We start from the raw sequence: 16955 nt of genomic DNA, 5'->3' as shown, positions 1-16955 counted from the left end.
TCAGTACCATTCACAGGAAGCTTCTTATTTTGAGTTTTGTAATTTCTACAATTTTCTAGAATGTGCTTTTATTTCCTTGATTTTAGATATTATTAAGATTTTCTAGTCAAATTTAAATCCTTTTTTGTTAATGTGTGTCTAGCATTGCATTAAGGGAGAGTTGAAGAGCTTTATGGAGATGTAAAAGCTCTTTCGCAAAATTTGTCATCTGTTTGCATTTTGTTTTGTTTTTGTTTTTGTTTTTTGTTTTTTGTTTTCTTTTTTGTTGGGGGGGGGGGGGGTGGGGGGAGATAATTTGGTAGTTGGGAGATGGGGAATTTGAAGATTGTGTTTCTTCATTCAAACACCATGAGATGTCAACCGATTGAACTACAAGACTTTTGAAGGTTTGACATTTTGTTAAAGAGTTTTTACCTTAAAAATAGCCTTTAGCTAAGCTAAGACCTAGAGCATTGGTAATTGGTTACCTAAAATAGGGTAAGAGATGAAAATATGGTAACTCGAACTTGTTCACAAGCTACTTTATTCGCTTATTCTTTCCTTACACATATAGCGAACAGTACAACGAATTTTTTTACCCCTTCAAAAATCTATTCTAATAACTTACAACTAAATTATAGTTGCAACTTTATTATTTGAGTTAATTAGATATAATAGTTTTTGTTTATGAACTTCTAAAAATCAGATTTACCAACTTTTTAGTGTCAATAATTGAAATAGGCTATTTATACTTTCAATAAATCCATATCATATCATATACTATATATAATAGTAGAAGCTGAGAGAAAGTGGAATCCTACAACTAAGGCCGTGTGACAAATAGGATAACTGCCTATCTAAAATTCAGACACGTTTCACTTTAAAAAGCAATACATTATATTGTTTTAAAAGCTACAACACTGTTTGACTTTTTTTTTGGTATATTAAAAAAAAACCCAAGATAAAATAAAAAAAACACGTTGCAATTAAAAAAACCCTAGCCATCTTTTGGAGGTATTGTGCATATCAGATTCCTTCAGCCATTCAAAATAGTAAGTTAGGCACGTTTTCAAACAATTAAGAAAACTAACATCTCGAGTTTTTGAAACTCGAGATTCAACTTAAAAACCGACTTTTATACAATCACTTTCCATTTGTTCTGCACTGCTGAGGTGGCAAAAATTGCCACGCGGATCTCAAGTCTTTAAGACTCGAGTTTTGCCTGGCACAAACCGAGTCTATAAGACTCGAGGTTCAATTAGAGGAATAATAATAATTTCAACAGATCTCGAGTCTTATAGACTCGAGTTTTGCCTGGCACAAACCGAGTCTATAAGACTCGAGATTTACTTATCCAAACGGTGTTCTAAATAAACTTTGAACAGAACTCGAGTCTATAAGACTCGAGTTCTGGTGGAACTATTTTACTAATCCGTTCCGTCCACACTCAAAAACAGATAGCAGTAGTTTTCAGAACGTGTTCCTTGGACTATATTATTCAGTCCACACTCAGTATCTTCAAACTCTCACCCAAAAACAGAGCATCCTCAGCTCTCACCCATACACTCAGCCTCACTAACTCTCACCCATACACTCAGCCTCACTAACTCTCACTCTCACTCACCACATTGCCTCTCTCACTGCTCTTCCCTCTCAAGAATTTCATATTTCAGGTATGGGTTTTTTGATTTGATTGTTATTGTAGTTGGGTATTAGTTGTGTATGGGTTTTGCCACTAAGAGAACTTCCCAATGACTTTATGGGTTTTCCAATGACTCCATGTTTTTTCCTAATATAAGATGTTCTTCTTGTAGTATCCCATTGTTGTTGATTTCAATTCCGTGTTTTTATTGGCTTGCATGTCATTTGAGCTATATAATATTTGTTATATTTTCTTTGATTTATTACTAATTCATGTGATTAATCTTAACCATCTTGATAAAAATATGTTTTTGCATTAGCCATTTTGGTGAAATAAAAAAAATTCTGTTCTCATTGACTTTATTCTTTTTGAGGTGTTTCCCTGCATTAATTCTTCTTGATCAAATCTGCCAATTTTAAAGAGAATGAATCTTTCATGAATTAGATTCACCAAATTCTTGTAGGTTAGAAAATTTTATGAAAGATTCATAGCAATGTACGTTTCCCTTGTTATCTGATATGTGGAGTGTTGCTTGATTGTGGAGTCACCACTTTATCTTGAAGGAGCTAGTGGATTGTTTGAATTTATTGTTAAAAGACATAAAATGGGCACATGGTTATAGTAATTGTTGAAGTTACAAAACTTCTTCTTGAAATAATGCGTACAAAAGACTAGCAGGACATGAGTATGCAGATATCTCAGGGGATTTAGGTGTGGATGCTAGGATGTAAGTCTTGCTTTGGAGTTGACTGTGTTGTTTGCCATGCCTGGAAATTGTGAACATCTCAGAATATAGTAAAAAAATAACTTGGAGAGGATTATTTGTGTAGTTACTAAGAAGTACTTTAAGGGCTGCCTAATATTTCCTTCATTTTGCTTTCTGACACGGTGCTAGAGACATTAATGTAATTTTAACTGCTTGAGTTGCCCCTTTTCAGTTTAGTAAATGGTAAACGTAGCACTAGAACATGACAGTTCCTTTATTTAGGAATTGTCTGCCTCTGTACAAGATGCAAACTTAAGAACCATTGATTTTGTTATAGGTAAATCATGTGGACGTTTACATTTTTTTTTTTCCAGTGAAACCTTTAAAGTCCCTAAAACTTTTTATAGTGGTGTAGCAGATTGAGTTTAGATGTGTATAGGTTAGTACAGGTTAATATAGGTTAGATGTGTATAGATGTGTATAGGTTAGTATAGATTAGTACAGGTTAATATAGATGTGTATGTGTGAACAAAATATTATGGAGCAGAGGTTCTCTTATTCATTTTTGAAGGGGCTTTTGTTGAGAACAGTCACAATGTTGAAGCAGATTTAATTTGTAATGAGTGTGTATCGTGTATTCATTAGGCTAAAAGGTCCACTCTGATGTGGTTATTAAAGGTAGTCTTGGAATCTAATAAAATAGTTGATTGGGATTTCAGTTGATACTAATGTCTTAAGCATAAAATATGTTGCAAATACTGAAAAGGTCTCGATTCTTTTTTGTTTGGGGGGGAGGGGTTTGTATGTGTTACCAACAAATGTGGTTGTGTTTGTGTTATAAAATTATATGATATATCTTTTGCAATTATTTAGTCCCCCATTATCTTTTGCAATTTTGTATGTGTTAAAAAAAATTGCGTTTGCAATTATCTTTTGCTTTACATGTGTTTACCTCTCATACCATGTTGCTGTAATTAGCCTCTTGTATATAGGAAGGATAGATGGATTTGTATATGTTCAATTGTTAAATATAGTCGTACTACACTAAGAAATGGCACGAAAAAATGTTCAGTTTGTATGTATGATGAAAAGCAACTTATAAAAGTTTCTCGGCCGCATCTTTTTATTAGAAAGTTAAAGACCTACTAAAAAGTTTCTTTTAGATCAGGGAACTTGAAAATGTTTGTTAACTAACATAGTAACTTGACTGTAACAGGTTCACAATGCCTGAAATTGATATAATCATATACCACGGTGGTCCGTTGAAGAATGCCAATGCGAACAAGGGATTGCCATTTGAAGGGCCGGGTATAAAGACCTATTATACCCAAATTGATCGTAGGTTGAAGACCCTTGACGAATTGAAGATGATGGTTATGGAAGAGTTGTGTGAGAACCCTACTGTGCACAACATACACATTACTTATCGCATGCCAAATGAAATCCTGAAGCACCGGATTAATTACAAGTACATGGCGATAGAAGCAGACAAACATGTGAAGATCATATTTGACAAGTTGGAGAGAATACCTGAAGTAACTAACATTGAGTTGTACATACAGTTGGAGCCACGTGCAGAAGTTGGTATTGAGGAAATCCAACAAACACAAACAAGTTTACAAGTTACAGTTCCAGATGCTCAATACCAGTATTTTACACATGTAGAGCATGCTGATGTTCATGCCGATGAAGATGTTCATGCCGATGATGATGATGATGAGGATGAGGATGAGAATGATGATGATTATGATGATGAGGACGAGGATGAGGATGATGATGATGACTATGTTGATGAAAATATTGCCATTAATGGTGAAGATTTTGGCGATAGAGATGAGATTGAAGACAGGATTGAACAAGGGGACTTTAGGGACTTTGAGAGGGACATTGATGACGATGAGACATTGGACGGTAGTTAACCTAATGCATACAATGTTCTTAGTGTCCAAAACATTACAGACACAATCCTTGTGTACTCACCACCTGCCTTGTCATTTTCTGAAAATACTTGGGAAAATTTGGTTGATCCTTCACATATTGAGACACCATTTATGTCTAGTTGGAGAGAGGGGATGAATTTGTGCAAAGGCTTGACTTTTGCCAATAAAATGGAGGTGCAACGCGTATTAACAAAGTGTGCCCTCAAGGAAAACAAACATTTTATGATCAGTAGGTCAACCACGACAAAACTTTGTGCGAAATGCGTTGATGAGTCATGCACGTGGTATGTCTGCGTAGTCATGAAGCCCAAGTTCCACAATCTATGGATGGTCACCGTGTACAAGGGTCCTCACACGTGTATACGGACTGGGGTGCGAAATGATGGTAGAATGATGAGTTGTAAATTTATTGCAGATGACATCCTTAAGAAGTTATGTGAGGATCACACTACCCTCAATTAAGCATCTCAGATCTATGATAGAGTCGAAATATGAGGGACAAAAGCCTTCTTACTACAAGGTGTGGGATGCGAAACAAAAGGCGATTGGGAAGATGTTTGGGAATTGGGAAGAGTCTTATCAAAGGTTGCAAAAGTTGCTAATGGCATATATTGATCAGGATCCGACTACGCAGGTGTTCTATCGTACCACATCCACCGGTGAAGATGACACAGTATTTTTGAATTATGTGTTTTGGTCTTTCGGTCCAAGCATTGATGGATTCAAATATTGCAAGCCGGTTATCAGTATTGATGGGACCCATCTGTATGGTAAATATCAGGGAAAGTTGTTGGTTGCAATGGCAACCGACGCTAACAACAAGGTATTCCCTCTTGCCTTTGCTATTGTGGATTCTGAGTCAGGGTCTAGTTGGAGGTGGTTTTTACAATGCCTCAGAGATGCGATTGGCCGCGTGATACCTAACGAAGGCATTTGCATAATTTCTGACCGACATCTCGGTATCAAAAACGCCATTGCAAACTGGCCTAGAAGGGATGATGGAAGAGCACTGGTATTTCATAGATATTGCCTTCGACATGTTGCTAGCAACTTTAACACACATTTTCAGAACTCGACTCTGAAGTCAGCGGCGTTGAAAGCCGGATATGCTAGTCAGGCAGTGAAATTTACCTCCATAATGGAGACCATTAAGCAGGCGGAAATTGAGGCCATTAGAAATAAGAAGAAGTTGACGGGGAAGGATGGCAAGGAAAAGAATCAAGATTATCTTCCATACACATACCTAATGGGCAAGTCTGTCGATATGTGGACCCAGTCACATGATGGTGGGAGACGTTTTGGGGCAATGGCAACCAATATATCAGAGTGCTTCAATGGTGTATTGAAAGGTGCACGGGGCCTTCCTATTGCCGCGTTGGTTGAGTTCACTTGGAACAAACTTGTCAGTTATTTCCACATCCGTCGCAAAGAATACCTTTTTGAGTTCTCAGAGGGTAAGAAATGGAGTAAATATGCTTTCTCCAAGTGGGATGAGAATAAGAGTAAATCTGAGAAACATTATCTCAAGCCATTTAGCAATGAAGAGCTGATATTTCAAATAGTTACCCAACTCAACACGTGTAGTGCAGGAGGGGGAAACCACAGTTATGAAGTTCGGTTACAGGAAAGAACATGCAGTTGTGGGAAATGGCAAAACATAGGGATCCTGTGTTCACATGCAATCAGAGTATGTGACTATTTAAATATTGATTCGACCACATATATTCACCCGTGTTATGGTTTGAACAATGCCAGTAACACTTATAAGCATGCATTTGTGGTTCCTAAGTCTCCGGCCTTGTGGAGGGATCCCATAGGGCCAAAGTGGTTGCCTAATCCAGCATTGTTGCGGGCCAAAGGTCGACCAGTGAAGTCGAGAATAAGGAATGAGATGGATGGAGTGAGGAATAAGGATCGAGAACCGGGATGGCGGAGGGAGGATGCAGATTTGATAGAGAGTCAGCCCAAGCAGACATGTGGACTGTGTCATGCTTCCGGGCATAACCGCAGAAAATGTTCGCAGTCCCGTGGCGCTTCCACAAGCGGTCATGTTCCACACTAGGTAGGTAGATGGCAAATACTTATGCATCGGTTAAATATTTGTTGTTCATTCCATGTTGACCTAATGTTTACTATCTTTTCTCCTAATGTGATTACTCTACGTTTTTCAGGCATGCTTCCAAGGACGATGTTTTTGTTGTGTGGACAACCGATGTTAGGAAAAGTGACTACGTTGTATTGGCTCTATGTGAACTTTTTGGTTTTTGTTGAATGTACTTGTAAATCTCTATTCAATGTATGCCTATGAAGATTGTGATTTCAGTAGTATGGTTAGAACTGCAAATTAAGCGTGGTTGGGCATGTTTAGAATGTTGATATTGAGAATGCCTTTTCTTGCGATGTAACTGCATTTTGCATTGTAAAACCATGTTTATACAGAGAGCGTAGAAGTTTCAGTAGTTTCGTTTGTTGTAATGTACGTGTATTTACATTCTCAGCTTCTTTGCCTCTAAATGAGTGTTTATGGATTATATTCGTAGTTTGTCTATCTTTGCTTCTCACCAGGTGCATGCACACGTTTCAGTTTCTGGTTTGTCTGCATAACCAGGAAAAAAGAAAAAAAAAATTCCCCAGTGAATGATTCCTGGAATGAGCAGAGGAAAACAGAGCAAAAAAAAAAAAAAAAAATTTCCATAGAACTCGAGTCTATGAAACTCGAGTTCTACTGGAAAAAACAAAGGAAATCAGAGCAACCCTCTTGGACCTCTCTGAGTAAACAGAGCAAAACCAAGAAAAATTTTTTTCCAGTGGAACTCGAGTCTATGAAACTCGAGTTCCACTGGAAAAAACAGAGCAAAACAGAGCAACCCTATTGGACCTCTCTGAGTAAACAGAGCAAAACGAAGAAAAAAAATTTTTCAGGGGAACTCGAGTCTATGAAACTCGAGTTCCACTGGAAAAAACAGAGCAACCCTATTGGACCTCTCGGAGTAAACAGAGCAAAACAAAGAAATAAATTTTTCCACTGGAACTCGAGTCTATGAAACTCGAGTTTCGGTCTTTGGTTCTCGACTTTTATAGACTCGAGTTCCATGGGATTGAAAATTTTTTATTTTATTTATTTAATTTTGTTAAAGGTGACAATTGTTGTTCTTCTCTAGAAATGAGCTTTTTAGAACTTTTTAAGGGAAAAAGTTCTGTTTATGTTTTGTAATTTTGTTTTTAACCACTTGGCCTCCTTTTATGTGGAGTAGATGTGTACACTGGGATTTTTTTATTTTTCTTTTTCTTTTTAACTTTAATTGATTGAGCTCCTGTGTTACCCAAACCCCAATGCCAATACTATTAACTCTAAATAATATAATAAATACACGTTTCATAAATGGTCCTCCTCATGGAAGTAGCTTTTGCCGCACTCAGTCTTCAATTAATTGGAATCACCGGCTCCTATATTGTTATGCCTTCCAGCTAGCATTATTGCTAGGTTATATTTAGATATTTTGCATATGACTGATCATTTTAAATTCACATATACTCTATTTTCGATTATGAAATTTTAAAATTTTTATGCTCATTGTAACCTGTAGATGCATTGCATTGAATAAACTATTCCACTCCATAACACCAAATGAGTGCTTTTGACAATATAGTGAAATGATCTTAACTCCAAATAATATGAGACACAAGGTGGGCATCCAAAAAATGTGTCAACTACATAGTTCTCTCTATACAAAACATAAAATTCCTGCCAATCAAGGCTTAAATATCCACATCTCAATACATTGTTCTCTCTATACAAAATTTGCAATCACACTAAGAAATGGCACGGAAAAGAAAGTTATCCACCCTTTTAAGACGGTAACCAAACCAAGATAAGGTGGCAATGACAATGTTGGTCTCAAATCCCCCCATTCAACTTCCAACTGTCAGGCATTGGAGATGGCTTTACTCGGTCCTTTGAAATCGTCATGATGGTACCTAATACAAATCACAAACAGAATTTTATCACATTTCCCATATAATGCAAAAACAAAAATCTATCATTCATATATTTATCAATTTAATTAATTATATATTTTTTGCAAACTATTTAGTTTCTTTACAAAATTATAGTGTTATGCACTTTACCAAGATGCTTATAGTGGTTTGCTGACAGTTTACTATCTATAACTCTTTTGCCCACAAACAAATGCTCAAACATAAATAAATAAATGTGTTTAACATGACTCTTGTCCATGTTAACAAATACAACACTTACCTTAGCATAAAGATATGATGTAGTAATTGGATATGAAGACCAAAAGTGCCTCAGTAATTCTTCAATGGATATCCAATGCTGGAAACAAAAAAAAACTCTTCTTATTAATATTAAAATCACTGAAAAACCAAAATTCATAGAATATACAATTAATAAGTTCAACATAACACAAAAAAAGAATTGATTCTAGCACACAGCCGGCTTAATCAATTCTTCAACAAATAAGATATCCATGGTGTTTAGCCACATTTTTCTAGAAGAAGCTATATATTATTTTAAGAAACACACATCTACTCACATGTAGTAGTTCCTCTTTAGTTGTGTTGGGCAAGCTGTTCAGTATACCCTCTTGAGCATTCTTCCCAAGTTGAAATTTGGTACTTGAGATGTTCTGGGTCAATCCATTAAGGACCTGAATCATACAAATTACACACTTAAATTATGCAACATATATATGATAGCATATCACTTTTTCGGGGTTTTTGGGGATAAGTAATATTATATCTAATATCTTAAGGCTGGCACAAAATAAAGATGCTATTACCATAACAGCAACCTCAGGTCTGACTACAGGATCACTTAATCCCATTGCTTTTATCTCTGATATTGAACCCCTCAAAGAACCATATGCTTCCTCAGAGCTCAGGCTACATCTTAATTATTCTGATCCAGCTCGTGTATCATCGGAAGTTTTAAGTTGTTGGGAATCAAAGTAATCACGAGGATCCTGATTTTGGAAAAGCACGTATAAAACATCTGTATGACAATAATTTAGAAGCATTGTACAATGTATACAAAGTTCGACCTTGATACAAAGTGGAGCAAGAGGGTGATCATACCATGCCTGAAGGTCCTCCATCTCAGTCATCCGTGAAATTCTATCAAGCCTCTCCTGCTTTGCATTCTCGTCAGATTCTTCACCACAATAGTACAAGAATAAGTGCAAATTCTATAGAAGACTTGAAAAAAGGAAGTGGGATTTTTTTAACAAACAAAAATAAATCATGCTAACCCTGTCTTGACTGCGCAAGTGCTTCTGCTACAGTTCGTGGATCTTCCAACTCTACATCTACATTAAGGTTACAAACCAAAGTTATCTACCTATATTTAACGAATAAAAAGGAAACTCAGCTAGTATAAAATCAAATAACTGTCTGAAGAAAATGAAATTTGGTGAGAAACAGAATAAATAAATTCAAGAGAGATCCTTACCAATAGTTCTTCCTTCGAGAACAACTTCGCCTTGTCAGTTAAGATCTTGCAAGAAAGTTCTCTTGAATTGCTCATGCTGTGAATCAGTTATTTCCTTGCTACCATCACGAAAAATTCCATGATCCTGCAATATACAACCAGATAAGATACATAGGGATGTACATGTACACCTAGACATTTTCCACTATAGAAGTAGATGATTTTATCTAATAACAAGGAAAATTAACCAGATAATAAAAACTATCCCATTTGCTATTTTCTACTCTTAGAAGAAGTAATGGTTCATATATCAAGTACAGAAGTAAAAACTGCTGACATGTTCCAACTTTTAGCACAAATCACCAATTAGCTCCCTCAAAAATTTGTCAAAGCAAGTTATCGTGACAGAAGCCAATAAACAAGCAGGAATCTAATTACACAGTGAATTTGAAGTGACAAACAAAAAACCCACTTTTAAATGGATGCCCTCATTGAGTAATTCCATTAATGCAGAAATGATAAAGTAAAGAACTGTGAATCTTGTCATTTAAAAGAAATCATTTACCACCTTTCTTTTTTCTTTTTTCTTTTTCTGTGGGTGGGGGGGAGAGGGATTTAAAGAAGTATGGTTTCTCCAACAATATTTTTTGAGTTCAAAAGCTACTAGCATAAAAGAGTAACTTTGTATTATCAATATAGAATTGCATAGACCTCTTCAAAATCAAGTCTTAAATCTATAAAGTCCTTCCCAACACTGACTAGTAACTTCAGAGTTTTGTAATTACTTCTTTGCAAATCTCTATGTCAACTTTTCTTCACTCAAAAATAAATAAATAAATAAAACACTAGCCTAAATTTGAATCCCCCTTCCCAAGGATAAAAGCAAGAAAAAGAAAAGAAGACGGAGAGACAGAGAGATTAATTTAATATATCAACCAAAAGAAACTACAAGAGTGGTCTAATCCCACATACTGGGAGGTGCATGTAATCATCTCCTTGGTCAGCTTCCATATCAAGAGTTGGATCAACCCGTCGAATCTGCAAACAGAAAATACAAAATAGTAAAAGTACTCAAGTAATCATACAAAATAATGCAGGAGTATCCCGTGAAAAAAAGGGAAACCCCAATTCTCAGAAAGAGTACCTTCTGCGAGCTGCATTTGCCAATATGTCATCATCCTTCAGAAAAATGGCTAGCTCCTCGTCTTCAGCAGCCTCTGCTGCAGTTGCAACAGCATTTTTCGTACTATGGAGATATTCTGCTCTAAAATATTTTGTCCAGAAATCCTTTTCTGTCATCTGGAATACAAAAGTCAAGGGAAAAAAACACCAATACACACTTTGAGTAAAGAATATGAGAAATTAAAATTATTCTCTTTTTTGTTTTTTATAGGTAATAAAAATTTTATATAATTTCATAAGTAAACCTCCTTCACAATTAAAGTGAAAGAAGAATTTGTTTCAATGCCCTCACTACCTTATTGGGAACATGATTAAGGAATGCCCGGTGAACAGCTGGTTTTAGAGCAAAAATCTGAAAGAAAAGTAAACCATTAACACTAAGGAAAAGTAAGCAGAAAAAATTCATGATCAATAAGCCACATGAATATCAAATTGTTAAAACCCAAAGTCTTATCTAGACCATGGCAGAAGCAACTATGAAGAAGCTGTAGCTCAAAAATTCAATATTTGAGCATGAACAATGATACTATCAAAAATATCCATATGGAAACAAATAAACCCTTTAAAAAACAAAGGATGAGGTCATGTGTTAAAGACCCATGGGGTGCGTGTGTTGACTAACCAATAAAAATCACTATAATGCCAGTGCATGTTTATAATCACAATCAGAGTGTTTGCTTCTTATCTTTCTTTGTATTTAATTATTGTCCAAATTATTTCTGCATATAATTGTCTACAAACACTTATCAAGCAACTCAGCAACTACCAATATAATGACCAATGACAATGTTTAACACATGCTTACATCTTAACCTCAGCCAGATATATTCACATTTCACAAATGATTGCCAACTATGTTTGGCATCAGTCAAAGATCTTATGGTGGGTAGGTCTCAAAAAAACAAACTGCTAACAAACACCCAAAAAAAACCAAAAACCAAAAAAAGAAAGAAGGACCATGCCTGATATTTGATCTCTGGTGTCAAATTGAATGTAACCTTGTTTGTCTGGAAACACAACAGAAGAAAGAAAAATATTAATTAGTCCCCATGCATGAAACCACAAGCAAAATGTAACTTGCAAAGGAAAATAGCATTAACTCTTGCAATAAAGAAAATACAATAATCGTAATACACCAATGTATGGGAAAAAATTGTCTAGATCTATAAGATCTTCACATTGTAACGCAAGCACACACATGCACACCCAACCACCCAAGTGTCATCACAAACATTAGAGAGAGAGAGAGAGAGAGAGAGAGAGAGAGAGAGATCTGATGTACCCGGCCATCAGTCATGGGTTTGATGTCTAGAATCATTGAACTTTTAAAACCAACCCGTTGTTTGGACTTTGTGCCACTGTCTCCATCAAGCAACTTCTGTATTAAATTTTAAGTTCAGAAAACGTTAGAAAAACATATCAAGAGAGCAAAAGCTTTTTATTCAAACTCTTCCATTGAATGTTACAAATTCTTTTCAACAAGTCAACAGGTTCTAGTAAAGATCTTCCACTGGAAATTTAGTAAATTACAGAAACGTCTAATCCAATTGAGCTCAAAGTTCAAATATTAAACATAAAGCAAAAGGCAGCATAATTAAATACATACTCAAAAAGAAAACTTACCTTCCTTGTAGCCCAGAACTCAGATTCTGTCAAGATATTACCAAGCACAAATTTCTTATGAAGGTTCTGCAGCTCACTGTGAAAGTTAAAAGTTCAGGGACATCAAACAGTAACTACGAATCTGAAAGTAAGAAAACTATAAGGTGTAGGAAAATCACCACATTTAACAGCAAGCATCCAGTAAAGAACAATACTGATTTATAGAATTATTCCTAAAACATGTAAATTTAAGTCAGATCTTTAGCACAAAAATTAACCAATGCTTATCATACTTCTTATTTCTTGAGCATCATATTTGTCATAAAACAAAGCAAGAGTAGATCTCGATTCAACTAAAGCTGAATTAGAATTGAGATATACGTCTACAAAAAATATATAAGATGCCTTAAACTTATAACTCAAGAGGTGGACCACTACCAAATACATCATACTAAAGAAGGCATTTTAATTACATTTGTATAAGAAAAAACATTTAACCTATTCTCTCTCAATAGCTTTATTCGAAGCTCCATTTCCGCTAAACTGATGAGTTGTTCATCAGGAAAAGTAACTGTAGATCTATCAGAAGCGGCTTTCACAGCCGCTCCAGACCTTCTTAAATCAAACCTTTAAATAGAACATATATATAAAGTTATGTGTTCAAAAAACTGTCCCTCAACTTAGTTCCATGAATATGTATGGATTTTTTGTTTTTTTTTTTTTTTTTGGGTACAGAAATCAAAAGATATGAAGTACAACTAGAAGCCTTTAATGCTAACCGTCTGACCTTACCAAACCCAATTTACTAATGGGTCTCAACTAGCACAGTGGTAACCATGTTTGCAGGATCCCAATATCAGCTATCACAAGTTCTAATCTCCAGCAGTTCGCTCAAACCCCAAATAGCAATTTCACCCCTTCAGAACAATTAGTTAAACGCGGAGACACAGAGTAAAAGCTTTCCCTCAAAACCAAAAGTAAAGCTTCCCTAATAACATAATACCACATCTTGGAGTCAGCCACCCAACTGTGGGAAGCAGCTAGTTTCTTTCTACCTTCCCAGTATTTTCCAAGAAAGCTAAGTTGGATCCCTTCCAACAAGTACAACTCCTAATGTTACATGCATCCAGCAACATTCGATTTCATATCATTTTCAAACCTCTATAAGTCAACATTATTTTTTTTTGATAGGTAAGAAAAAATATATTCAAAAAACTACTAGATGCCAAATAGCACCAGCATAACACAAGTACAAAAAAGAAAAGCAGAGAACAAAAACAAAAAACATTAATTACAAGGAAAGAGAGCTAAGGAAAAGAGGAAGAGAGTCACTAGATGTGAGCTAAGGTTTCAGAACGCAGTAATGCATATTGAGAAGTCAATATTATGGTCCAATTCCATGACTTTAGCACTTACTCAAGGTTTACCAATTTTGTGTTTTTTAGTCCTCGTGTAATGTTTCGGTGGGGGAGGAGGCTGCGGGGCATCAACCTTAGGGTCATCATCGTGCTGCAAATTCCATTAGATGCATGCAATCAATATTCGATATAATGGTAAGAATAAAGTGAAGTAGAAAATATATTATTACATTCAAATTAAAGTTATCATACCATAGCAGGGCCTCGGTGTCCTATTTTGTGTCCACCTGTCCTACAAGTCGGTGCTCTTCTACTGCGTTACGGTCTACCTCGTGGGGGTGAGGGCTCATGAGGGGGATGCTCGTCCAGTACATCAGTATGTGGCTCTACAGTGTCAATCCCAACCGGAGGTCCTAGAGGGTCAGATGAGGATGCGGTAGGTGGGTAATCCTGCTCTATGTAAAGACCAGGAGTGGGTGCACTAGAGCCGGTGTGTAGGTATGAGGGTGTCTCGGGGAGTATAGGAGGGGTCACATTTTGGTCAATACTGACATCAAAATTGGGCTGCGAAGGTGGGCTGGGTGAAGGGACCTCAGGCTGAGGAGATGCATATGGGATGGGTGAAGGGACCTCAGGCTGAGGAGATGCCTGCGGGATGGGTGGAGGCATCTCAAGAGTAGTTACAACCCGAGGGGTTGTTGCACGCCGACCACGGCCCCTGACTGCACTTGTGCTTGGGGTTGCTGTAGCAGGCCAAAGACGACCCCTAGCTGCGCTTGTGCTTGGGCTTGTAGTAGCACGATGACCACGGGTCGGTGTACTTACGGGTGCTGCACTTGTGCTTGGGGTTGCAGCAGCTGCTAGTTCAGTCTCATCCCCATTGTTTGCATGCTCATTTACTGCAGGACCACCACCAAGGCCAGCCACATTATTTAGGACACGCCGGACATGGTTGTGAGCTTGGCTGCCTTCAGGAAGCATCGCCAACAGCGCTAAATGGCTTTGAATCTGAAACGGAGAAAGAACCAGTACAATTAGACTTAAGACATTTATGTATCAATTAATGAATGAATAATATAATACTTATGAATCTACTCAAAACTAACAGTTCTATTAGAATACTATATGTATCAAAAACTATTTCATTACATGTCAGTCAAATCAAACCAGATTTGCTGAGAAATTCATAGAAATTGATTCTATGTTCATACATGTACTCAAGTAAAACGAAGTAGGCAATCAAATGTAAGTAGAACACATTACCATAATATCTAATTTAGCGCTGTTGCGGTCGACATACTTTCGAGTGACCGGACGGTACCAGACGTAATAGGCATGATTGCGGGGCATCTCACCAATCTGAGGAGGTGCATGACAAAGTTGTTGTCGTCTCATTTCCCAGGAAATGATATATGGTCGATGCTCCTCCCTCCAATTCTTTTCCACCTTCCCACGTAAGTCGATTTTATGCAGCCTATCATCGTAGACAACATGGTCAGGCCGCTCCTGCGCCAAGCCAAACTGTCGAAGGACACGGTCTGGGTGGTGTCTCTCTACTATGTAAAAACACACAAGCGGCACCCTTGCTGTCCACGTATCCCTCCCTGCAACGCAGAACTCAGGAAGGTGGCCGAAGTGTGCCTCGTATGGCTGCCACACAATCTACGATAGAAAAAAAAAAACAATTATCATAGCATCTTCAAATGTGAAACAAGAGAAAATACATAGATAAAGGGTAAAACTAAAATTATAACAAAAGATATGTTAAAGGATGAAGCAATCATATTATTAACGAAGATGATCATAACCAAACAAATTTTTTGAATATTATTACCTGCTCTGGCTGCATTGTAACTAATAGCTCGCGATAGTGGACTAAGGCCATGCCGGATGGCCTACTCTTCGGGCTTGGCACCCGCACCCACCTACAATTACAACCAAGCAAATAACATAAGAACAATAATACAATTTAGTTACTAATAAGAGTACATTGCAGAACACACTTGGTATCAGGAAAAGACTTACTTAGATGCAAGTGAAGCATATGGCCATGGGCCATAATCACATCCAGGTGGGGGCTCTATCCTCGGGCACAAGAATGGCAACCTTGCCTATGCCCAATACTGGACCAACGTGCACGCCCCACCAATCTGCGATGCCCCTTTCTTGCTTGCCCGACACAACTCCCTATATAACCAGGCCAGGCAACCACTACCCCAACTATACTGTGGCGGATCACGAAGGTTACGCATGAAGTCTAGGAACATCAAATGCACCCTATCTCCTGACTTGTCCATGAAAAGTTTGTCCCCTATTAGCGCTAAAATATAGCACTGGGCATACCGGTGTATCTGCATCTCCGTTGCGTCATGAGGCAATGGCGCTGCAACGGCCTCAACAAGTCGGCTTATGAGAATTCTTTGCCCCACCAATGTTTTATTGTCATTCGGCGGACTAAAACCCAGCAACTCCGTACACAATCGCCTCCAAGCCCCATCATCCACCACAGCAGTCGGCCCAACCAAGACGTCACCGTCTATAGGAAGTCCGAAAATTACCTCCACATCTTGTAGGGTGATTGTCATCTCACCATGTGGAAGATGGAAAGTATGAGTCTCCGGCCGCCATCGCTCAACTAGGGCCGATATTAGGCAATTATCTATCTCTCTTGAAGGGGCTCTAAATAATCCTTCTAGCCTCAGCAATTTGATAATATCAATGACTCGATTATCTTGCATCTGAACGTTTGCCATCTCCTTCGTGTGACCACGGCACGTAAGTGGGCCCGAGTCCTACAACATCGATCAAAATAATAGCGGTTGTTAGAACTAGAAATACAACATTGAAAGAACTTGCTAACTAACAGTCAAAGACAACGTAAATATTAAAGCAGTTGTTAGAACTAGAAATTTCACCTCGCCATTCCAAATGGCCTCTAATCGATGATATGGCTGTCGTGTCAACAATGACCTCTGACGCGGACCGGGGTCCAAGACCTCTAACTCCTTATCAATCTGAGGCTCCATACTGCAAACAGTGCAACTGTGAGATCATTAATAGTGTAGGGGCAAAGGAGTGCTACTGTAAAATAGAATTT

The 16955-nt window shown here is 37.4% G+C and overlaps 2 protein-coding genes and 1 pseudogene across 2 annotated transcripts; 1 reads left to right on the top strand and 2 right to left on the bottom strand.

Moving 5' to 3' along the window:
• The first annotated feature begins 4742 nt into the window (after positions 1 to 4742).
• LOC115987989 lies at positions 4743 to 6329 on the top strand. The gene has a single exon (XM_031111610.1). It carries the CDS (start codon positions 4743 to 4745, stop codon positions 6327 to 6329), a length of 1587 nt encoding a protein of 528 aa, XP_030967470.1.
• A 1649-nt stretch (positions 6330 to 7978) lies between these two features.
• On the bottom strand, positions 7979 to 13129 carry LOC115987985 (annotated as a pseudogene).
• A 1270-nt stretch (positions 13130 to 14399) lies between these two features.
• On the bottom strand, positions 14400 to 16611 carry LOC115987976 (serine/threonine-protein phosphatase 7 long form homolog). Its single transcript, XM_031111592.1, has 5 exons — positions 16055 to 16611; positions 15693 to 15783; positions 15122 to 15520; positions 14450 to 14866; positions 14400 to 14405 (listed from the first exon to the last, which is right to left on the bottom strand). Exons 1-5 carry the CDS (start codon positions 16609 to 16611, stop codon positions 14400 to 14402), a joined length of 1470 nt encoding a protein of 489 aa, XP_030967452.1.
• Between the last annotated feature and the right edge of the window lie 344 nt (positions 16612 to 16955).

Source organism: Quercus lobata, chromosome 4 (genome assembly GCF_001633185.2).
Source record: "Quercus lobata isolate SW786 chromosome 4, ValleyOak3.0 Primary Assembly, whole genome shotgun sequence".
Classification (NCBI taxonomy): Eukaryota; Viridiplantae; Streptophyta; class Magnoliopsida; order Fagales; family Fagaceae; genus Quercus; species Quercus lobata.
The sequence above is the reverse complement of the archived record's forward strand: the minus strand, read 5'-3'. Positions and strand labels throughout refer to the sequence as shown.

Coding starts and splice junctions, on each gene's coding strand:
- LOC115987976 (XM_031111592.1), bottom strand. CDS start 16,611: ATGGCAAACGTTCAGATGCAAGATAATCGAGTCATTGATATTATCAAA. Junction 15,784..16,054: donor GGTAGTGGTTGCCTGGCCTG/GTTATATAGGGA, acceptor TTGTAATTGTAG/GTGGGTGCGGGTGCCAAGCC. Junction 14,867..15,121: donor GCGCTAAATTAGATATTATG/GTAATGTGTTCT, acceptor TCTCCGTTTCAG/ATTCAAAGCCATTTAGCGCT.
- LOC115987989 (XM_031111610.1), top strand. CDS start 4,743: ATGATAGAGTCGAAATATGAGGGACAAAAGCCTTCTTACTACAAGGTG.